At 21.9% G+C, this 27,278-nt stretch overlaps 1 protein-coding gene across 5 annotated transcripts in view; it reads right to left on the bottom strand.

The window, feature by feature from the left end:
* The window catches only part of LOC112596524 (twitchin), a 79,048-nt gene extending 65,454 nt beyond the window's left edge, over positions 1-13,594 (bottom strand). For all 5 annotated transcript variants that reach the window (XM_025342246.1, XM_025342247.1, XM_025342248.1 and 2 more), the window contains exons 1-7: positions 13,531-13,594; positions 7,210-7,669; positions 4,579-4,600; positions 4,349-4,511; positions 3,735-3,876; positions 1,427-1,562; positions 1,137-1,343 (exon numbers count right to left, since the gene is read on the bottom strand). In XM_025342246.1, coding sequence (XP_025198031.1) covers positions 1,137-1,343; positions 1,427-1,562; positions 3,735-3,876; positions 4,349-4,511; positions 4,579-4,600; positions 7,210-7,522 — 983 coding nt within the window. In that variant the 5' untranslated portion in view covers positions 7,523-7,669; positions 13,531-13,594. The remainder of the gene's footprint in view (positions 1-1,136; positions 1,344-1,426; positions 1,563-3,734; positions 3,877-4,348; positions 4,512-4,578; positions 4,601-7,209; positions 7,670-13,530) is intronic.
* Between the last annotated feature and the right edge of the window lie 13,684 nt (positions 13,595-27,278).

The raw sequence follows: 27,278 nt of genomic DNA, 5'->3' as shown, positions 1-27,278 counted from the left end.
TATTTATAATTGTTGTCCATAGATGACACGGCGTTCTTTTGATATTTTTATGTTCATATTTTTCGATTATTTTAAAAATTAATAACTTGTAAAATCGAAAATGGACTTAAAATCTTCCGCGCCCAAACGAATGCACAGTGTTGTATCTCTATATCTCGGTTTTTTATCTGATTACTGGCAATTTGTTCATTTTTTTATTAGATTTTTATAATTATTATTTTAAAATTAACTTAAAAATAATAAGTTAATACAATATTGATAATCTTCTAGTTGTATTAAGCTTAGCTTTATCAAAAAAAAAATTATACCAGTATTAATTTTAAATTTAATTTTCCTAGATTAATGGTGTCAGTAATATATTCATATTTCATCTTTTAATATTCCGTGGATGAGAGTAAGGTCCATAAAACTATATTTAAACCATGTCCCGAGGTGAGCTTTTTAATTAAAAATAAAGCTGAAAGACGATCGAATGAATGGTTTCTGATATCATTGATTTCAAATAATCATACGTTTGTTATTTAAGACATTATTCATTTCGAAATTTCTTAAAACCTGATATCAGCGCAGCCTACTGGGCCCAATTTTGAATTTAAACCATCCAGGGACTGGCTCAAATACATACAAAAAATTTTATCAAAATTAGTACAGTCGTTTAAGAGGAGTTTAGTGACTTACACGTGCACAGAAGAATTATATATATATATAAAGAAAGTTGGCCCTTTACGTAGGTTAAATATTGCATGTTTCATATAAAATAAAAATATTTTATCATGTAACTTTATTGTATATAATATGGATATTGTCAAAATGATCATAAAATAAAAAATAAAAATATTAAACAATCATTTAGCCATAATGAATATTTAATGTTTTATACAAATAAAAATAGTGAATATATAATTATATATATATATATATATATATATGTATAATTGTAGGTATAGTTTTTAATTTATAATTTATAGTGGGTATCTTTTAAGGGATTGTAAACACTTTATAAAAATACATGTCACACAAAACAACTAAGACATAATATTGTAAATATAATTTTTTCAATAATTTTTATTTCAATTTTTTTATGCCTAACCATTATTTATATTAAATAATTATATTTACTAAGATATTTTACTTACTTAAGATGACCTTTATTATCATCATTTAAATTCAGATTTACATTAGCGACACATTTTCCATGCACATTGATTGCCTCGGCTCTGTATTCCCCACTATCTGTTTCTTCTGTATTATTTATTTCTAATTTTGCCAAGTAATATAGCTTTTGATCTACATTTAATGACGAGGAATACTTACTACCCTTCACAATATTTTTACCGTGGTACCTATAGTATAAAAAGAACCAATTAAATAATATAATGATCATTAATGTGAAAATTAATAAAAACAAAAATATATTTGTTCTCACCACTGAACCGTTGGTTTTGGATCTCCCACAAGACGACATTCTATAATAACGTTTCTACTATCTTCAGTCTGTGTAATTATAGGTCTTTCAGTAAATGTGGGCTTTATCCCATCTTCAGGTACAGGTGCTTCGTCACCTAAAGTTAAAACTTACTGAAAACCTACAGTTCATCACTGCCCACCACAGTGTACACGTAATAATAATAACCTTATGCCATGTACACACATTATCTATGTCATACATTTATACAAAAGAGTTTTATAATATATATATATATATATATAAATTTCACTTACACTATATTAAACCAACTTAAAATTAATTATCTATTTAGTTTATATATAATAATATAATTTTATGTGGGTGATATTTGGGATCATAAACCGCGCATTTTTTTTTTTTAAATAACTATTTACCAATAAATATATATTTAATACTTCTGTATATATACGTATACATTTAAGTAATTTTTATTATATGTTTTAGATTGTTGAAAATAGTGAACTCACACGTTATTTATTACATACTACTGCGTATATTACAAAGCTAATGTATTAGAATGGTAATATGTTTTAATTACAGATCTGGTTTTGATAAGCGTTCAATTCAAAACCCTTCAAAAAAACACTAAGAAGTAATTTTCATTACGTGCCTACTGTAAGTTATTTATTTGAATGTATTTATTTTTCAAATTTAAATTTAAATTGTTACTAAGTATTTTAAAATTTTACATACCGTATTTTTCAAATTAAACGTATAATTTATTTTTGGATTTAATAAATTATTTTAAAATTATTATATTAAATGCCATTGCACTATCAAACAGGATTTCTTGATAACTTAAGGTTCAACAGACTTGTTAAGAATACTTTTCAAATGAATTAAGAAGATTCATTTAAATATTTGGTATCATTTGTATTTACAATGGGTATTCAAATACTTTTTTGAATAACCTCAAATGATTTTTAAAATTATTCAAATATTCTGCTTAGATTTTTTTAAGTTCAATAAATTTAATACTAAAATATATTCACATATAGATACTTTATTAATATGATCATATTTTTATAGGTTCGAGAATTTTAGATAACACATAATATTATTACATGATTATAAGTTATTTGTGATAAGTTAAACTTCAGTTGGGTAGATGAATAATTTATTTACTTGATTATTTGCTTATTTAATACAATTTTATAAATACTTAGAACCATTAAAAAAAAATATTATTTTAAAATAAAATAATATGAATAAAAGTATTTAATATTTTGGAAAAAAAACAAAGAAAAATGATTGAAAATGCATTTATCAAAACGTATTTTAAAAGTATTCAAATACTTAACAAGACTGAAACTCAACATCATAACAACAATTTTAATAATTTAGAATATGAGAAATAAATTCAAAACAATATTTGGAAGTAATTATAAATATACCCGAGAAGACAATACAATATTTCCCCAATTTAATAAGCATTTAAATTTAGTAACTTCTCAGTTACCTATTTATCTGAAGTTCAGTATGAACTTTAATTCTTGGAATGTTTTAAACTTTAACTTAATGGGCTAAATATTTATTTACAATGATATATTTGTATGTATTCAATACGTTTAACAGTTATCATTAAATCTAAAAATTATAGTAAAATCATCTTCTAAGGTCTAGGTTACTAATAATAACCTATTAATATTGAAAAATATAATTTTTTTAATTAAATAAAAATTATACAGTATAGTACATACCTAAATAATAATGCTTATTCTAAGTGTTTTAAAGAAATTAAACCGAAAATACTTTGTATGAATTTAGGTTTTGAAATGAACTTATCAAAATGAAAATTTATCATATTTGTAAATATCATATATGATTTCATTTTTGTTTTAAAGAATATTTCCTTTCACATAGCAATATATCACACAAACAGACGCACAAAAATCAATTGCAATAGTTATATAATACAATATATTTACAAGATTAAATTAAACTCATTGAAGAGTTCATTTATACTACACAATTTTAGAATAGACTGTAACTAAGCCCAATTGCATTTAAATAATTTAATTTTATACTGCATCGCCCATACAAAATATTTTTATTACTACAAATTGAAGTCTATATGTAAGGTTAAGTTAATTTAATTTATTTTTTGAATTTAATTTTCATAAATATTATTAGCTCTACAATAAACAAGCAAGAAAGCCAAATTCTTTAAAATATAATTATACAATCAAAATACCTAATTTGTAGGTATAAGTTTAAATATATGTTTAATACGAGTAATGCATTATTAAACCTTATTAATACTTACTGTCAAAATTAAGACTAATTGTCGCATTACTTTCACCCAACTCATTCTTCGCTGTAACTTTATATTTTCCAGCATCTTCAACAGTGACGTTTCTTATTTCTAGAGTTGCTAAATAGGAATGTCCATCTTTATCTACATATTGCTGAAAAAATAAATAATTAAAAATTAAAAATGGCTCTGAAAAGTTTAGATTTATTTTTAAATAAAAAACTATGATTTAGGTATCTATTTATTTATTTTTCTTATTAGTTAAAAGAGATTTTTATTTTTTTACAATTGAAAAGAATAAAAATTTTTCTTATTTTATAAACAATAGAAATTTAATAATAATTTATTATTTTACTAGTGATAGCTTTTTAATCCTTATAAAAACTAAATTATTGGAAGTTAACTTGTATTTCTGTTATTGCCTATATATCAGTAAACAATTTCCAAAAATGATACTTCCGTTTTTTATAAATAATTTTTCCATAAATACTTAAAATTATAGTCATAAATTCATAAAAGATAAAAGATTATAAATAAAAAATTGTATTTCAAAAAACGGTTAGTTTTATTTCCAATACGTGTGTTTAAATAAAAATTTATTTTTCAAAAATAATATTTATTCATACTTTATGTCTAGGAGAATCGATCACTGGTTTTCCACCGTGAATCCATGTAATTGATGGTTTTGGATCAGCTTGAATAATACACTCGAATAAAAGTCTCTTACCATCGTCTTCTTGTTTAATCGATGGCTTTTTTGAAAATGTTGGGGCCAGTCCATCTATTTGTCTACAAAAAATATTAATAAATTTAGTAAACAATTTAATGGTTAAAGTTAAGAATAAATATAACTTACTTTTCATGAGGTTCGTCAACCGCTAAAACAAAAACAAAAAACAATTAACTAATAATTAACTATCAAATTGACATATTATGTTGATTGGAATATAAGCCAAACCAAAATTTATATTTCATCAAATGTTTAATTTATTATTTTAATGTTCGAATAAATAATTAATTACTGCATACATACTTAGATACCTATATTTTTTATACTTTTAAGTACTTTTAAACCCAAACCAAATACTATAGATTTACATAGAAACTTATTAATTTAAAATAATTTTTATGTATTTCTTAATATTACTTAAAAAATATCAAAAATGGGAGCAATGATCATTATGTATAGTTTAATGGCTTTTTTTTATTTTTATTATTTTAACATAAAGTATTTTATCAAGCCAGATATTTTTCAAAAAATAATAATTTTAAGTTTGACGAATACTAAAAAAAGCTTTAAAATGTATTCTTCAATCTCCAAAGTTATTAAATCTTTTTAATTATCCTATATCGTATATCATATTATTTTATTTTATTTTAATAATATTATTTTATTGATAACTTTAAATATATTGTGTGATGCTAATAATATATAGCATATTATATTTACAATTAATATAATTTTTAAAGTAAACTGGCATATTAGTATAGAATTATACTTTAAGTAAGTACTGGTTAAAAAATTAAAAACATGATTTTTTTGACATAAATATGCATTAGATGTACGTACTTACAGGTTAGTCATTAAATATAATACTATAGCATAAATATTTTGGAAATATTTAACCTTAAATTATAATAATTTAAATAACAGCGTTACGGTTTTAAACTTCATCTTGAATTTTTCAAAGCATTTCATAAATACAATTTTATATGCATATATATTATCATATTCAATTAAATGTTTCAATGAAAACAACTTTTAACAATTATTTTTACTGTTTACAAATGAATTAAAAATACCTTAAAATTATTTATTTCTAATAGCTATTGTTAAATTATGATGTTTTTCATATGAAAGAATAAATAACTATGGTATAATCAATAAATAATTTAATTTGATATTTTAAAATAGAGATAGGTATAATAAATGTATAATAAATTATTAACCTGCCTGTTCATAAAACATTTAAATAAAAAAATTCTTATTGTTAGGTGTTCTTAAACATATTTTTTAGCAAAGTAATTTTAAATGCAAGTCTCATTAGTAGAAACGTTTGGTGACAGAACTCTTTATCTATATTTAGGGGAATGTGAGTTTATTGCCAAAATTAACCCACTCAACTGTTCTCACTGGATCACTGTGTATTTTTACATAGACATAGTGCCAACATCATAAATGTTAACGAACTTGAGAAGATAGAAGGGCTATTTTTTTTTATAAAATATAATCAATTGTTATGTTCACGTACCAATTAATGCCGTAAATCGGGCATTGAAATATATAATATTATTTATAAATTATACGTCATAAGTAGCTCATTTAATTGTATAATTTCAGAATATTATTTTTGTTTAACTGTTAATTTATAAAGTATCTGTAGAAATTTGACCCGCTTAAGTTTACAACTAAAAATTATGACTTTATTTCATAAAATTAATATAAAAATTTAACTTTTAAATAAAATGTTCCATAAAAAATCGAGAAAAAACATGATAAAAATATTAAAAAATCTAAGTACTTCAATAGTTAAAAAAAAAAAATATGCCCAATAAATAATAAAGTGATAAAAAAATGTTTTAATAAAAAAATTCTTGTTGTCAACAAATAGTGTTATTAAATAATACTCATAATTATACCTTTATTATAGTAGGTATATAAAAAAAAACTGAAAAATATTTTGAAACGTATTCATATTATATCCACCACTTTTTTTTAACTAAATCAAAATTAAAAAAATCAATAAAAATAGAAACTTGTAATATCTACATTTCTGAAGTAATTATTTGCAATCCATGTAAGATACCACATATCCATTAATTATAATGAATTATTTTTTTTTTAGCTTAAGTGTGATAACAGTATCATAATATTGATTATTATAATAGGTACCTACGTATATTTTACCAAATTTTGAGAATAATTTAACCAATAGTTGAATAGTACATACTATTACATATATATATGGTCGCATATTAGTATATTATACATATTAATATATTATTATTAAATATTTAAATATTTATTATTGTGTATATTATACAATTTTAAGGTATATAAAACATTCAGTATTTTATTATAGTATAATTATTTTGTTATAAGCTTGAATATAAATGAAAACTATGAACAAATAAAAACTAAATTGTAAAATATAAAATTTTTATGATTATTTTTCAAACACAATAATTTTATTTCTAGTTTTAGTTTTCTTCATCAAATTAAAAATAATTTTATTTAAAATATTTAAAGACCCGTGTGAATATTTCACACATTTAGAATAAAAAATGGGCTCATGCCAAAATTTTATTGTAGGTACTGTTTTAATCATTATGAACTTATCACTTTTACGAGGGAAAATTCAAACTCCCAATTATGTTATAATTGAAATTGTATGTTTTTACAAATAAATATTAAAGAGGTAAATTTTTCATCAATATTAAAAAAATAGAAACAAACAAATAAAAATAATACTGTTGCGATACTCACGGCTGAAATTCAAATTGATCGATGCTGCCACTTCACCCATTTTATTTTTTGCTTTGACCTTATAAAGGCCAGCGTCCATTTCGATTACATCATCCAGCTCAAGAATTACTACATACGTGTTGGTAGCTACTGCCTGGATTTTCATTACAGTCCGGTGGTCTTCGGCCAGCTGAGTCTCACCCCGGAACCATGTAATTTCTGGCTTGGGACATCCCAACAGTCGACATTCAAATATCAATCTGTTTCCTTCGTCTTCTTGTCGCAGTTGTGGCTTCTGCGTGAAGCTAGGAGCAAAATCTTCGGCTACGCCCATCGTTATAATGTGCAAACCGGTTGGTGCTCAATAGCAAAAAAAAAATATTTTCGTCCTGTGTACTCTAGTGTGGAAGGACTTCTATTATTAATTCAACAATTCAATAACATCCTTCGTCCTTTGTAAGGAATTCTACATAATAACATTCTGAAAAAAAAATAATAACATAAAAATTGATATTTAATACAATGTTATGTGTAAGTATCTCGTTACAATAAACTCATGAAGAATATAGATAAATCAATAATTAATACTTATATATTTTGTAAGAAAATTATTTTTAAATTAAAATCTCAGTAACTAGATATATAATTATAAACCGGTGAAATATTTCGTAAATGGTATTTAGTAATTTATTCAAAATTTAAATTAACTTTTTATTAAATAGTGTTGTTAATTATTATGAATCAAATAATTAGTACTGTTATTATAATTAGAAGTGAATTTTTAAATTGTATATTAGATTATGACATTTAATATACATTATATTCACTTAATTAAACTATAATTCATTATTAAAATAAATTTTAACTTCAAATTAAAAAGTATTTTATTATATTGTATCAATCCATTATTATACTAAACACAGATGGAATGGCTAACGTATAATTAACTATTAAGTATGTATTTTATATTTATACAGATAATATCAAGTATTTTAAATATATATTTCAAAAACTATTCAATTAATTGATAGAATTATAGTTTTCATAACTATTTAAAATAAAATAAACCACATAGTTAAATAACTAAAAAATAAAAAATTTAATAATAATATAATTCTTAATTTATTTATTGGAATTTATTTATAGGCATATTATTTATATAAATCTATAAAATTCTACGTTATTTTGGTACTATAAAATAAGCCACGTACCATAATTTTATAATTTTGAAGTATTTAGTTATATGAAAAATTAACACTGCGAATTTAAAAATATGTTACATTACATTTTATGTATAATTTAATGAGAAAAAGTTGAATTATTAAATTTTGTGCCAGAAAATAAAGTATATAGATATGATATGTAAGGATCAAGAAATTTAATTTTCGATTCAAATCTAAAATTAATTTATCTATGAAATCAAAAACATATATTTGATTCATTCACATATTTTTATTATAAATACACAACCGTTGATAATTACACAACGTTATATTAAATAATTGTATACACGCATACTTGTATATTATATATAAATAAATAATCATATATAGTATTGCGTAATAATTATATACATGCATCTTTATATAACTATATAGGTACTTCACAAGAAGTATAAAGTTAACAAGTTGTTAATTATACAGTGTAAAACAACATGGTGCTATGACGTTTGATACTAAACTATATACAATCTATTAACGTATACAAATTTTTGTTTTTCTCAATGTGTGTACTTCTCTTTATAAACATAAAATAAGTATGGCTAATAACCTATTTTTACAAAATTGTCTGTTAGAGAAATTCACGTAATGGGAAATATATATTTTTCTCTAATATAATGATCTAGAATAGATTATACTTGAACTATACAGTACAACTATCAAAATCTGATTAAAAAAGACGAGTAAGTAATCTGATGAACCAAAAAAAAAAAACTAAGGCATTTTAATTTTTTTAAATAAAATTGTTATTGTTTAATTAAAATCCTAGAATATTTGTTTCTAGTATTTAAAAAAATTGTTTTTATATCTAAATAATATACATAACAACTTTTTATCTTTGATTACTACCGAACTTAATATTTTTGAATGCGAAACTATTGTTTGCAAAATAAATAAGAATGCTTTTGTTCTAGAACTAAATATACATTTATGCTAATCATAATTATAAATTAAAATAAATTTTTGATTTGAAATAATACTTATCCGATTTTTGTCTGTATGACATAATTACATGTCTTGTAGAAAATATGTTTTATTTAGATAAAACATCTAACGATAATAATTAGCAAAAACTAGTAAATAAAGTGGGAAAATGGCCAATGGAAAAGATAAATAACTCGTTTGTATGTTTAAAAAAAATTAATATAAATGTGTAAATGTAACACATTAAAAACATGAATTTTAGATAGGTGTACCAGTATATTAAATAGAACACTATCCAAGTATAACTATACTAACCTATTTAATAAATAAACTTATAAAAATTTAATTTTAACAAATAGGTGAAATTTATAGTTATTAAAATATGTAAATACCTATTTCGATTTCATTCCAGAAATTATCTGGCTCATTATTCGTAGATCATAATTATTTTTATTTATTATGTTGATAAATACACAAAATTTGTGTATCATAGGTAATATAAAACACAATTAATAATGGTTTTTTATCTTATTAAACTTTATTCATACATATTTCTCATATTCATAGTGTTATCAAATATCCACTATTAAATTACTACAAAAGGCGATTAAAAAATAATATATGTAATCGTAAATATTTCACAATATGTTAATTTTATTTTTATAACAAAATTTGTATCTTATGATTTTTTTAACTTTTTTTTAAACTATATAACTTATATTGATTTAGGACCTATATTTATTTAAAAAACAAAACTTTCAAAATGTTTTCAAAATAAAATCGTATTTAATGATAATTAAAACAAAAAATAACTTTATTAGAAATGCATTGTTAGAATTTATATGTTGGTAATTGTATCTACATAATATTATGGTTCAAGCTTAAATTAAACATGTATTAAAATATTCAGTGATTGTCAAAATTTATTTTGTTTTATTGGTTGATACTTGAATTTGTAGAACAATATAGAGAAACTTCAAACCTCTATAGCATTCATTTAAACTGGCTCAGAGTAAAGGTTAATATTAGAAAATATGTTCACTATAATTAGCATTTCAGACAAGCTGTACAATACTACAATATACAATATACTAAACAGTATAACAAATGTCAATAAATATTTGTAGTATAATTTATTTTGAATGATGTTTGTACAAAGTTTTTAATTTAAAATACGTATTGAGTCAATTCAAAATATATTTTTAGAAGAAAAAAAATATGCAATTATTTTTGTTTATTAGTGTAAATCATTATGAAAAAGTGAGACTAATTAATTTGACATATTGAGTATATTGCATCAATAAAATTCCACGTACTAGTTTAAAACTTTCAAGTAACTAAACCAATATCTTTGTGCAATTACTTAAAAATATTTTAACAACATAATTAGCTGATGATTATGAATTACAAATACGTATAAGCTCTAATATACTCATGGATATACATCAATTTAAAAAAATAAAAATAAATAATAAGATATTTTCAGCATTGTAAATTAGCAAATACCCACAGCTTTTCAAAATATTATTATAACCAAAAGCTATTTTAAAATGAAATGAGAACTTTATGATTACAATCTTATCTTTACTAAATTTAAAAATATAATATTTTTATATGTTATATTTTTTAAAAAACAGTTTTGTATAATTTTTTTTGTATAAAATTAAAATTACTGTCTATAGAAAAAGTAAACGCATTAAATTAACTTATAAAAATATTTGTTTTCGATTTCATAAATAAAAATTACAAAATTTTTAATTTTAACTGTAATTATTATATGGAAAATAAGATAAATTTACGAATTAAATAATTACTTAAAGCATAAAATGCATAAATTATTTTGTTCCATAGTTTTTTTTATTATACACAATAATTAAAAATTACATAAATAAAAACTAAAATAATATTTATTACTAGTTAGATGCATATTATATAAAAATGTTTATACACGAATATCATTGCATGTGAAAAATATGTTAAGTATACTGCAATATAATTTAAATTTAATTTTTCAAATCCTTTAAAAATAAATAAAATATAATATTTGTTTAAACAATCTAAAACAAAATAAAATTTTTAAAAATATCATAGTTATGAATAAATACTCAGACTAAAGATATAATTTTAAATTTGCATAAGTAAATTGTATACGAAGTAAAAAATAATTTTAAAAATTAATAAAGAATTGATTTGATTAATTTTAAAAAAAAGTTGTAAATATAAGGATATACTTTTTTTTAAAGAGATAACTTCAATTTTTTTATAAACTACGGTACTCTATTTATTTATGACAAACAAATGCAATAAAAAAAATATTATCGAAACATTCATCGAATTTACCATAATAAATTCAATTTTATTATACTGACTAATTACATAATATTTTACCTAAATCTTTATCAAATGAAAAGACTTACAATTATATTTGTATTTATATGTTTTAAGTCAAATAAATTATTAAATTTATATTTTATTTTTTATGATCCATGTTATTACCTATATGTGAATTAATTTAATTTTTAAATCTATATAACTATGCCATAAATTCAAATTGATATCAAATATTATAAATTACTATTATCTAAAATAGCATAATTGGATAACATAATAATAATTAATTTATATACATTAGTGAGAAAGCTAATAATTGCAAAAGAAAAATTATAATCTTAAGTAAATTGTAACAAATATAATTATTTAATGTTTTTTTTTAAGTTTTCATAAAAACTTATTTATATTGATAACTAGTTATATAGGTGCTTATGTGTTATGTAATATGCATCATACGTTATACTTACGCATAAGCTTTATATTTTACAATGTGTGTTGTATATCTTATGTGCATCTTATTAATGTCTATTGTATAACAATTAAATACAATTATCTTATCAGAATATATTTATTTTATGCATTTCAAATGCAAATCAAGTCTAATGAAAATACTTGAAATACACAAAAATAATCATTTAACATTAGAAAAATAAATATAACATTGGTTTTAGTAATGGATTTTACCTAGTTAATAAAGTCCTTGAATAATCGAGATGGTAATCAAACTATTTAATACATATTTAAGGACTGATATGGATTTTTGAAATAAAATATTTGAATTTGTTGAGTGTCACTAAATTTATTTAAAATAGAACGTCTACTTGTGGGAATTGGACCAAAACCAATATGGCGCGAGTGGACATAAAAATAAAGATGACTAATAATATTTACACTAATTTAGGGCGTGGACACTGTCCAAAATATCTTATTTTATGCAATCGTACACTCAATATGTGATTACACTATTAATTAAAATTGATCATATCACCATTAACCTCCCGAACATATTTCACAATTCGATAAGATTTCATCACTGATAAGCTAAATATTTGTTAAAGATCATTTTAACATAAAAAAAAAACTATTTAGTATTAGACTTGACGTTAAGTCTATTACCCATATAAATTTCAAAAATGTTCAAAAACAAAAAAAAATGTTTGCCTCAAGAAAAAAATCTGACTTGAGTATTAATTTAAGTATATGTATAATAAAATTTAATAACATATTTTAATATTATGGTTATAACTTATAAATCATGTAGACATGTTGTACTACTTAATATTAAAAAATACTTGCTTGCCTATATTCAAGCTTTATCATAGTAATTTAATATTGTTTTTATTTAACATTATTTTTATTAAAAAAATATATCGAATGTTATAGTAGGCAAACACTTAGAAATTACATTGGCTAAATTATTTAATGAACAATTTCGCATATCTAAGATTCAATTAAAATAAAATTAGATATACTTAAAGTATTTCAAATACTATTACATTTATGATATTTTGTTTTATATTCTTGTATTTTTACCAGCAGAAAAAATAATCAGAATAATAAACATAAAATTAAATATAAGTGTAAAATTAATAATTTATTTTAAGTCTTTAAACTGTATGCTTGAACACAAAAATTAAATCTATAAAATAATAATGAAAAAATACAATTTTATTTTGTATCTAGTATAAAAAAATATAGTATAGACCACGAGTCTTCTCATTGATAAAATTTAATTTATTTTCAAATTTAATATTACATAAGTTATTATATTTTAATAAATCATAAAATAATCAGCGTTTTAAATAAAATAATAAAACAATAATATTTTAATAAATACTTAAATAAATATCAAAAAGTATAGACCCACCTTCGAATAAGTTGCTCCATTGTAAAAAAAAAATCACTTAACACAGCACATGACCACAACTCAGCGAGCACTAACAACGTTCATTCCTTAGTTCTTCCTCGAGGGATATTTTTAGCATGTGAATCTATCGAGAGAAACGTGATGCGGCCACAAATATTAAAAGAAAAAAAAGAATAGAACACATATTTCTGACGTCAGAAGTATTAACTAAATAGTTAAGACGACAGCATTTTGAATTTGACAACTCGTACACAATAATTGTATTTTTTCAATCATATGTTGATTGGCTTCTATATACATATAAATATAAGTATATTTAAAATTATGTATAAATCAGATGAGCCAAATTTACATAGGCGCAATGACCAACTAACGTAAACAATAGAATTTGATAGACAGCTTTTGGATTGAGAACAAGAAATAATTAATCGGCAATTTTCCATCAATGAATGATAACGTCGAGCCAAAAACATAATATTAATCAAACAGGTAAATTGACTATCTTTTATATAACTTTCATTTTTCTTATCTAACAAACGTGAAATACAATAACAAGACCTCTTAATAGCAAACATGTTGCATCCAGAATTCCAGACACAATTATAACAAATTACCTATTCAACTAATAATAACATACTTTCAATACAATGAACGATTTTTTCGACCTGTTCGTTAGTATTGCAGTACAATGACATGACAAATAGTACTATTAATTAAACGTATAACTGTAATATTTATTTATATCTTAGTATTATAATTAAAATTATAAAAATAAACAATTAAATGTTCAAAGTAATGATTTTTTAAAGAATTTATAAATTTATCATCATTAAAAACTTAATTCATAAACAAAAAATTTTCTTTAAATAATTTTAATTTAATTTGTGGAGATTTATAATATATAATATGTATAGTTCTAGTAAAAAACTTAAGAAGATATCAGTGCACTATTTGTTTTCTCTATCTGACCTACGCGCAACATCAAAAATTACGTTCATCAGAATCAACCTTTTGTTCTTACGTAGGTTTTTTTACAATATTTAAATTATTATACGAGTTTTGAGTTATGTTGAATAGGTATGTAAAATGTTTAAGTTTAAACATTCTCACAACTCACTTAAAATTGAAATAGGTATTGTAAATAGGAGGATTATTTCTTTTTTAATAGCTATATTCCAAAAATTTTAAAAGTTATTGTACATATTTCTGAAACATGTTATGGTATTTAAAATATTCTATTATTTCAAAATAATTGTTTTTATTTTGGAATATTAGTAATCGAACTTTTATTAGAATTTTTAATATACAGTACCTATAGAGTATATTTATACTGTGGTACTTGTCAATAAATTATTTACCACGATTTGGCTTTTAAATATATATATATATATATATATATATATATACATCTAGGTATTTTGAAAGTAGTTACTAAATATATTTATTAATTTCTAATCGATTCAAAGAAAAACAATTATCAATGCAAATTTGAAAAAATTGTAAAAACTATGAACGAAAAAAAAATGAATTCAACGAATTTTCTAACTTTTTGGTATCTAGCTTCTCTAAAAAAACCTTTTTTTTTAATGCAATGGTATTATTATTTAAAGCTTAAAAAAATAACACACTAATGGCTAAAATGGCTTACTTCAAGGTATAGCAAAACAATTCAAGTCTTTAAGACTCTATTTCAAGAAATCAGTAAATTATCCACTTAGTAAATCTTAGCTAAAAATAATATTACAATTAATTCCAAATTTTAAATGAATATTATAACTATTTAAAAGTAAGAAATAAGCCATTATAAACTTGTTTATTATACAAAATACCTATATATTTTGTTAACTAGTGAATTTCATAAATTAATTTAATCGTAATTTAAATGAGAAAAAATAATGAGGCAGATAAATATGTACCTATGTAAAAGAAGATCAATTATTTCCTCGGTTTGTATTATAAACAGTATAGTTAATTACCTATACGTGCCAGTGTGTTTATATGCGTATATTAAAGATACAAAGCTAATACGTAAAAATAATAACTAAAATACATTTATTATTTTCATATTATTTATATACCTATACCTATATATGTTACTATTGCATTTATATGCATTTATTTGTATCAGAAAAATAAAGTATGAAAAGAAAAATGGTAATAATATTTATCAAAAACTAACATTGTAAGTTATTTAAATTCGATAAAAATGGCATTTAAAAAAAAAATAAAAAACTTTGTAGTATTCATACTAGAATCAACTATAAATATAACTGTGAGCCTTAAAGTTGGCAATTAAAATTTCATGGGTTATAATTTTAAGTATTTACTGAAGCAATGTATATATTCATTATAGTTTGTAATTAGAAACTCCGTACCGCATATATTAATTTGAGACAACAAAGATATTTGATTATTTTAATTTTAAATATAAGTACAATATGTATACAATTAAGTACTTCATAAAATTAACTAAGATAAAAAGTTATAAATATTGTATACCGTGGTAAAATATACGTTACACTGAAAAAATATTCAGAAAAATATTAAAATTACAATTTAATATTTAAGTTTTTCTCAATACTAGACTTAAATTTAAATTGTCCTTATTTTTATATTTTCTGAAAGAAATATTTACAAGCGTAGGTAGTAGGTACAAACTTAAAATCTGAATCATAATAATATATTATATAAAAGAGCGGTCATCCTACTAATAACTGATTCAAATAGACGTGTTGACATGACACATAAAGACATGCGTGGGCGTATAAAAGATGAAGTGTTAAAGTAAAATTTTCAAGAAATATGATATCGTGCTAGGTATCACTACAATTCAATGTTATATTAGTGAGATGTAGTTATATTTGCATTACATAAATGCAATATACAATATTGTGTTAAAATATAATATTAAAAATATTAATACAATATTATGTAAAATATTGTAATATTATTACAATATTATGTTAAACGTAAAAATATATATTTCAATTTACATATGGGTAGGGGTTTATGTTATAGTGTGATATTTTATTTATTTATATTAATATAATATTAATAATTAAATTATATATATTTTTACAAATAGATATGTTGATATATTTTATCATCGTTATAGCTAAAAAAATGTTTTATTATCATCTATTTCTAAGTAGCAATTAAAATGATTTATAGGTTTACTTTATATTTATTTATGTAATAGGTATTATTATATTAATCCTCTTTATCCTAACTGATTGTTAAAAATTAACTACATTTTAAAAATTTCTGAAAAATCAATATTAATAAAGCATTTATTCTAAAATTTAAATTTTATTGAAATGCATTTAAAAATACTACTTATCTATAATTTATATATAGTTATATAAATACATATATGATGTGAACATATTTCATGGATTCAAATTTTAAACAAAAATTGTCTCCGTATCTTAAAAAATAAAAATTCTCAAAATAGAGAGTATTATTAATCAGTAAACTACATAGAACTTTTAAATTAATCCCATCTATTAATACATGAAGTGCTGATCTTTGAACATTAATCTCAAATTAAAATATGAATTTGATTAAAACGTAGTCCTGAAATATTTAAAGAAATCATCATATTATAATTGTGTTTTAAAAATTTAAAAATTAATTTTTAGAGTAATCAATTATGCAATTATGCATAAAATACTAGTTTATCCTAATATTTTTTTTAGATTTTGTAAATTATTATCAAGATCAAAATAAGACGTGTTCTAAAAGCTTAACTAGTTAGCTAAATTATGTTTTTATATATATTATATATATTATATTTATATCAGTAACAAATTAAATTAAATAAGTACTTAAAGTTTTTAAAATCAGCAATTTATACATATTTTCTTATCTCTAGTACAAAAAATAAATTCAACAAAAATGTCAGCAAGTATGGTTTTAGTAGTAGGAATTGTTTTTAAAATACGGCGACGATTGCATAACATTGTTACTTTCAAATTTAATACCACGAAAAGTTCTGTTACGCCGAGATGAGATGAGTGGCCAGAGCTCACCAGCTAGGTCTCGGTCTACAGTCTGGCTTTTTTTTATTTTTAGTACGGTGATTCCTAAAAATATTTTAACATTCAATTGTCTAACAACAATCGGTCAAAGGATATTTTAAAATTAATTTAATAAATAAGAACTTATTGTTAATTTAGAGATATATTTACATACTTAATCAATTTATATCTTTTAATAGATAAAACTATACAAAACTGGTATACTCAGTGATTATTTTCGGTTAAACACAATGAAATCAAAATAATATAAAATTAGTAACTTACATTAAATTAATCGCATATTTTATGTGCCTATTTATTTGTATATAGATGCATGTATAACATATTATTTTAACATAAGATTTGAACGATTTTTACTGAATACATTTATAGTTTTGTAAAATGTGTAGCTCATAAATTCATTCTTTCATTAAAACAGTGAAATAAATCACAATACAATGTATGCAATATTCGTATAAGCATGTATAATTTATAAATGTTTATAGTATCTATTTTATAAGATGGCTATCAAATTAATAATTGTTTGAAGTTAATATTAAAATTATTGTTTAACTACAAGTTAGCAACCTAGATATTCACAAATTTTAACAGCCATTTAATATTATTATTCTATTTTAAATTTTAATTGACGGGCGTATGTTGGTATATAAAAAATCTAATTAAAATCCTAAGCAATAATCGTAAGAAAAAACTGTTTGCTTTTATTACTTACAGCTTACTCAGCTTATAAAATTGTACTATATTTTATTTACACATTTATCAAATACTTATGTATAATACATATATACGTAATGTAGAAAGACGACAAAAATAAGCAGTAATCTGAAGATCTAAAAATATATGAAAAAAAAACATAATATTATAAAACAGCACGTCCATATTATTAATTTATTTTGTCATGGATTAAAATTTGATATCTTGTGTATATTTATAATACTGTTGAAAAACATAAAACATTGAAAATAATATGGAGTATTGAGTTCAATTTTTTTTCGATTTATTTTAATTTGTTTGATTAATTTTTATTAATTATATGTCATGATTCAATACATTATTAATTTTTAGAACAAAACTATAAACTTAAAATAACTTTTTTAAATTTGAACATAATATTTTGATGTATTGTTCATTCGTATTCGTGTTCTCTCTCCTACTCTTTCTCCCTTGCTGCCTCTCGCACTCTATTTCTCTCTATGACTCACATAAATATAGATAATATATGTATACATCGTAACATTCGTAACTACTGAATTTTGGTAGGTATTTTAAACTAGAATAAAATCACTATTACTTTCTCTACACTACAGTGCACTTCAATAACTATTAATAATTTTAACAAATTCATTTCTGTCGCAGGATCAGATAATGTTATAAATTTATGATAAATTACATTTACCATTTACGTACAAATTTAAGCGCTCTATTATTAAAATAATAATTGAACTATAAAATATCAAATAAAGTATAGTTAGTATAATCCTTAGGTACTCATATCGTAAAATTAAAATATTTGAAATTTAAATAAATAATGTGATAATAATTTATAATTAGGTAGATATGCTATCATACTCATAATATTTTTCATAAAATTGCTTTCCAAATTGTTTTATATGTTTATTTACATGAAAAACAACTCTAGTAAAAGCAAAACGTTATGAATGAATATATAGGTAGTAGGTATGCTATAATAAATTATAATGGATATCGATGTTTCAATTAATCGTATAATGAAATGTATACAGTAATTTACTTAAGTAAAAAATTAAATTACCTACCCGCTTTGCATCAATAAATGTGTTACAAATTCCATTGTATAACGAACTAACTTAAATAGTATTCAATTTTTTTTTAACAATCTATATAAAAATGTCACTAACCAATAACATAAATGTTACTATATGTTACACAAATATGGCTAACTCACCGAAAATTGGCAACACTCCATATCCCAATCCGTGTAATTCAATACAACTATACGTATTTTTAGCTATGAATTCGCAATTATAATTTTCAAATGTCGTATGTGTAAACTGAATCCCCGGGCAAAAATGTTACGTACATTTCAATGAGAAATAAAAAGCTGATTATTAATGATTAAACATACAAAAAAATTCGATAAAAAATATCCTCTCAGAGAACGCAAGTGGACAATATTTAGAGAGCGTCAATATTCACTTTTACTATCAATGAGCCATGATGTGACACTCCGTGGTGGAGAGGCAGGGAAATGGCGGTGGTAGGTTATTAATACATTTTACCACGTATAAATAGACGGTTTTCTTATTTTTTTTTTAACTTCCATTGGTTTTTTGATTACGTGCCAGGACAATTCGGTCTGCTTCAGTGAACTACCAGAAAAGAATATAAAAACGTTCATAACAAAAATATTACAGAAACAAATGAAAATGTCTAACTATGTAGGCAGTAGATACCTATATCTCAACTAGCTTATGTTTATCTGTATTTGACTTAATTTTTGATGAGTGTAGCCGTAAACTAATTTAATGAGTGTATTGATAAATAGTAATTACCAGTTAAGTCAAATATGTGTGTAAAATATTAAATACACTATTTTATATATCCCTTTTATTTATAACAATGTATTATTTATACACCGATAACACTCAAACTTAAAATTTTTCAATTTTTTCTTTATGTTTTCGAAAAAATCGCGAAATATTGTACTAGTTACTTTTCTGAAGGTCAAATGTTCAAAAATTACATAATATTTTTTTTGAAATCTTTACTCGAAAAATCTTGTTATCGTAAAATTGTTCATAGATGATTCGTTCAATAAATAGTATTTATAAGTACCAATTTAATAAGGTCTTGAAATTACATAGTTATTAAAATTTATATATAGGTATGTACTATTGTCCTCTTTTTAAATTCTTGTATAACTTATAAAATTTAATAGTAGTATAGGTACAATAAAACTTCCATAAATCGTTACATCTATTATATTATAGTATTTTTTTTTTATATAATAAATAGTCAATGGTGAATGTTATTAATGGATGATTGCTCATATTAAAGACCAAAGTACCGTTGTATATATTTTATTTTTATTATTGATTGTTTATGTGATGAATAAAATTAAGAAGTATATTTTCTGCTCGAATCACATTAGCTAATGACTAATTGTACCTCTAAGGTATAGATTGTTTATTTCAAAAAAAAAATTAAAGTAATAAATAATAATTATATAATATTATGTACAATATACATTGTGCATAGTAACTTTTGGAAAACTATCAACTCCAAATAGCAACTATTCGTATTTAAATATACTATTCGTCCCTTAAATTACCATTATAATAGCTATGTAAATTTTATTAATCAGTATTATATAGTACATTATTATGACAATTTAATGCAATGAAAACAAATTCTAATACTTAAAGGGTTATCTGTATTAATCAAAATCATGACTGAAACTGTAATTATATATTTTTGAGAATCGTAATCGAATAAGAAATTTTACATTTTTTAAAACCGACAATTATGGTTCTTAGAACAAATGTAAATATTTATAAAAGTAATTGTATTACATACTATACGACTATAATATTTTATAACTTATAAGTATCGCAAATTAATAGACTTGATGGTTGAAACTGTAATAATAAAAATCTTAAATATACGAAGTCAGGTTCTTATCAAATATCGATAAAAATATGAATAGGTACTATAGTAACATAAACCGCAGTTAAGTAGTAACGTTGTCTACTATAGAATCAGTTTATTAAACCAATAATAACCCAATATTAAATAGATAAACAAACGGTGTATCCGAATTACACGTCAAAAAAATAAACATAAATTGGAATGTCCGAATTGTATTCCACCTCTTAGAGGGATATGTCCAAATTGCAAGTTGCAGTGTATTCACAAGTTTATCTTCTTTTTTTTTTTTTTATTATTAGCTTTTAGTAATACTATTACAGTTCAACAATTTAAGTTTATCTTTATTTACCATGCATTTATGTGCACAACTTAAACTTTATTTTTTCTTTTTCTTTTAAAAAAAAAAAAACGTATGAATAGAAACTGATTAGTTTCAAGATTTAAATATTTTTTATATCCAAGTAAACATTTTACCAAATTATAAAAGGTGACATCATTAAATAAATAATAATAATATAAAACTTGGTGGAGTTTTAGATAATATACAATATAGTATAATTTTATTTTTAAAAATTAGAAAAGTCAAAAATAAAGTTTTAATTGTGCACATTAGTGCATGATAAATAAAGATAAACTTAAGGGTACAAGGCATATAATTTGAACATCATATCCCCTTCTAAGAGGTGGTATGTAATTCGAAAATTTTTTTTCGGTATGCAATTTGGATGCATAAAAACAAATAGTACTAATAAGTAATACGAGTATTACAAGTCCAAAGCCGGTTTTGATACTTTTTCTTGAAATTAATGAATTTATATTATATTAAATATTTATTTTTTCAAGATTAAAGTTGTGTTAAGCAAGTCACTATTAAAATAAAATTCTTAACCAAAGTAATGATGAAGTGTACTATAATATTGTATTTATAATTTATGTTTTTCAGCTTAGGTCAATTTTTTATATTATATTTTAGGTTTATTTAAATTCATTAAATTATTACAAAAAAGTAATATAAAATAAAATTAGTGCCTACCTAATTTAATAATTAATGCAAAGTGAAAAATAACATTGATGTGCAAATCTTCTGGTTAAAATTTATTTAGAAAATAAATGGTTCGTGATATAAATAATTTAAAATATTATAAATGTATTGTATTACTTTTAGTAAATAATATTGAAATTCTTAAAAGTTTCTAGTCCCTCCCAATTTTTTGAAATGCAACAAAACGGCTACAATTGTTATTTATCGATTTTGCAAAATTAAACTTTGAGCGTTTATAAAAAAAAATATGACTATGTAAATGCTCTATGAACACATAATAAGACATTTTTAATTCAATTTTCAAACTTTTATACTTACAAAAAAATATGTAATCAAGTATAAAATGAAAAAATATTTTTAAAAAGTAGAGAATTTTAAATTTCAATAATTAGCATAAAATGAGCCAAAATATTTTGAAATTAATACCATATAATATCTATAAAATTCTGAAAAATGCAAGTCTCAGCAGTTTTTATTTTTGAATTTCAATAAAAAACAAAATCAATTATGCCTTGACCTGGTTTTAAAATTTCCGTTTTTCGTAAGTTATTATTATTATTATTTTTCTTTTTGCTCGATTATTTCAAAAAGTACTTAAGTACTGGAAACTTTTCCCCAGATACTAACTGAATTCAACTAACTTCCAGAAATCATCCTAAAAATTTTTAATTCAAGCATTTTTACTACTCCAAAAAATGGCTTCTAACAAAGACAAAAAAAAAAAAAAATTTAAATGTAAAATTAATATATTCATTTATTTTCAGAATCTGAAAGATTGAATCAGTTTCAGTTTTTAAGGAATTAAGTATAGGAAATTTCAATAAATGAATATACAATCTGTATCAAATATAAAAACATTTAAAACGTTATTGTATTTTTTTATTTTTTTTAAATACAATAATTTATTCTGTATAATGTATTTTGAAATGTATTCAATGATAGTTTTAAGTTATCTACTTATAATGGTGAAATATAAATTATACTTTTGATTAAAATAAAATAGCTAACTATTTTAATAATTTAATTAATACGTGTTTTTGAAATTTGAATTTAATTATCTTGATTAATATATTTTATGGTATTACACGCATAATCAAAAAATATAAAATTAAAATATTATACATTTTAACTTTTGAGTGTAAATAAAAAAGTAAATTAAGTTTAAGACGATTTATTGAAAACAATTTGACTGCATCTCAAATTCAGTAGTTTAAATTGGTAAAAAAAAGTCATTTCTTTGGAATTTTAACCATTGTTTATATCATGTACAAGGACTTATAGTTACTGTTTGGTGTCTGCTATTTCTACTTTATTCTTGTTGATAATACTCACGGGGTAAATACATAACTTTTATCCAATCGTATTAAATTCATTATTATCTATAAATATTAATTAAAATATCTAAACATTTTTCCAGTATTTTAAATATTTGTATAATAGTTGATGCATAGAAATTTATATAAATTTTTAATTTTACTTTAGTTTCAGATTTCATAGTAGTATTCGTGTTCGTTTATATTACTCTTTCAACTACGGTTATAAAATATTTACTCATGTGTTTAGAAATAAACATTTATATCTGGTTATTTTTATGATGTTCCTTATTTTAAATTATTTATAACATGGTATTATTTTTTATCTTTTTTGTTCCATTCATTTATATAAATAATTAATAAACCAAAGCGCAAACAAGTTAAAGAAAAAAATAGTTTTAATTTATTAATTTAAGTTATAAATCGAAGTTACCAAATAATTTATTTAACTTTAAACATTTTAACTTATTGTGGATATTTGTTGTGTATTATTAACTTTCCACAGTTGAAAAAATAAAGTATTCATTTATTTTTTCAACTTCAATTATCCATAAAAAATATTTTTAAATTTGAACAAAATAACTATAATTATTATTTTTTGTTCTAAATTTGACGAAATTGGAACTTAATTTCAAATTTTTATACAAAGAATTGTACATATATTTTTAAATTTTTTTAATTTCAATATGATCTACTTATATTAAATGTACAAGGCTTAACTATAGAAATTAAATATTTTAAAAATTTTTACCTACAAAACGGTTTGTAAATTTATGTAATTTTGACAAATTACAATTTTGTTTAATTTATTAAATTGCTTGTTCTAATTATTAAATGAATCACAAACACTTAATAGATATCTATTAATTATTTTAGTTGCCATAAAAAATAAAATACAAATTACAAAGAATAAAATTGTGGGTAGGTGGGTATACTCTCTACTGAATATTAGATATCGAATTGATCACTGTAATAGTTGTGTTAAATTTAAATTCAAGGGCCAGATTTAGATTAGGCGAGCCGAAGCTCTTATTCTGGAAAACTTGGTCGAGGAGTACAAGAATACCAAATAATAAGTGGATTTTTAACAGTTCTTATCGATAAAATACGATTAAAAACAGTAAAATCGGGAACCGCATTTCCAGTAAAACGATTGAGAACGTTCGATTTTTTTTTTGCTAACGTTACCAAATTTAATAATTATAATTGAACGATATTTTTTTGATATTTATTGAACTTTTATTGGATTTACCAAATATTATTAGTAACTTAGACATAAGATAAAAGTGTATGATGGTTAGATGTTAAATAATCGTCGCATAAACGTCAACGAAATATTTGTCGTTTTTTATATTGATATAATACTCGTATAGCATATTCCTATTCGTTACATGATGAAAAATAACGAAACTAAAATTATACTTTCAAAACAAGATGAAGACCTAATATTATTAGATTCTAATAAATATCGTTTTATTTAGAAATGCAAAGATACACTGATGAAACTGAAGTGTTCGAGTAATAAATATACTTACTATAAACATTTTAACAGATTCAGATAAAAAAAATCATTGATTAAAGACTCGGTAAACACAGTCATTCCAATATATCTACCTCTGCTATAAAACGTCAAGTTTTACGTGAAAACTAAAAATGAAAAGCCGTAAATTGTATTTCAATAAAACCGAATAAAATAATATGTACAGAATTTTTAGCAGACAATGATTCGTCTCCATGCCATTAATAGGTATTTTACTATAGTTATGAAAACTTGATAACACCGAAACGAAAAGATATTATTCGTAATTTTCTAAACCACTTTATAAAACAATTTAATGAAAATAATAATAAAAAAAAGCTTAATGTGTTAAGGTAAAAAAAGTATTCACGTACCTGATAATTAACTGTTTATAACATGTTAAACTACAATACTGAATAGGTATAGAATTTATGACGACTTATACCAATTTTTTTTTTGGCGACGAAACATTTGAATATGCACCGAAATTTTTTATTCAGCTTTACACAATCCATTTTTCTAAAAATAGCCATTATGTGCCTGTAGCTTACTTTTTTTTAATAACAAATTAAAACAAACATATATTAACATGTGGAAGTTTATTATTGATTTATGTTTTAAGACGAGAATATTTAGAGTATTTATCATTCCTCATTTGTACACGGATTTTGAACTTTGAAGCCATAAAACGGCGAAAGAAGTGTTCTCTGGTGTTAATATTATTGGTTGTAGATTCTATCTAAGACAAGTAAGATGGCGAAATGTAACTTAAAAAATAAATCTTATTAATAGTATATCGTTTTACCTTTTTTGAATGACAATATAAGATAAGATTTTTAAAAACTATTTATTGAAAGAATATTTAAATAAGTATAAGAAAACTGAATGCTTTCACATAACATTTAATAGCCTATTTTACAGCTCTCCTCCAACAATATATAGGTACTTTGTTATTAAAATTTTAATTAAAAATCAATCAGAAACGATATTAAAAAATAGCTACAGTAGAACAAGGTAAAATAAAAAATGCCAGTAAAACAAAAATATAAAATACTTAATATCTATAATTAATATATGTTGTATGCGAAAAATAAAAATTCAATTAATTTATTAAAATATTTAAAATATGTTGGCTTATACTATCCAGCTATAACTAATGTAAACCTAAGTAACTCAATGGTCATTACATCATATTTAGACTTTTTTCGAGAATATTTTTATGACACATTCAAATTATGTATATGTCGTAGGCATATAATCAAATCAGGCATTTTATTAAATGCCTAGGCATGTAGTCAAAGAATTTAATGTTTATGCAATTTCACTATCTGCCTAGAAATTTAGTTAAATGCCTATTTCATGCCAGGAAAATAATAAAAAAACATTTTGTATTGTTTTAAAAATTTAAACATATTTTCTATCAGTTATTTATTGCTATTTTATATATAAAAAAAGATATGTATTAAATGACTAGGCATTTAACTAAAAGTCTAGGCAAATAGTGAAATTGCATAAACATTAAATTCTTTGACTATATGCCTGATTTTACCATATGCCTACAACATATATTATATTACTGAAACCTTCAATAGCCAGATAATTTATATGGTAACGACTAACGTTGCACGTAAAATCATTTTCAATCGTATTGGTTTTGGGGTCAGCGATAAGTGTTTTGTTAATTTTAAGTGTTCTAAATTGTTGGATAGCCATTTTAATTCATTCTATGATGAGTATTATAATTCAAATTACAATTTTTCAAAAAAAAAAACAAAAAAAATGTAAAAGTTAAGCAACAATTTTTATCTCAACGTTTGTATTTATTACACATTGTTTCTAATCTAGTATCTCTATGATTGTTTTAAAGAACTTTAAGGAACCTTGTATTAAATTATCAAGTTCATTAACCAAGCAAAAAAATATTTATAGACAATAATAGGAATAAAACTCGAATATTTCTAATGTCTATAAATAATTAAAAAAAGTCAATTATTTTGAAAATTTTAAAGTATTTTAAATTTAAAGAAAATGGTAATATTTCCATTTGGTAAAAATTACAAACTAGATCCAATTTTTCACCAATAACTACCCTCAAAATTAAAAATCAAAGCATTTTTTCAATTATCATTAACTATTATTTCAACTTTAAAATCATAGTAAAATCAATACATTTATCACTTTAATCAAAATTTAAAAGATGTTATGTT

This window comes from Melanaphis sacchari, unplaced genomic scaffold (assembly GCF_002803265.2).
Source record: "Melanaphis sacchari strain LSU unplaced genomic scaffold, SCAv2.0 Contig32_pilon_pilon, whole genome shotgun sequence".
Classification (NCBI taxonomy): domain Eukaryota; kingdom Metazoa; phylum Arthropoda; class Insecta; order Hemiptera; family Aphididae; genus Melanaphis; species Melanaphis sacchari.
The sequence above is the reverse complement of the archived record's forward strand: the minus strand, read 5'-3'. Positions and strand labels throughout refer to the sequence as shown.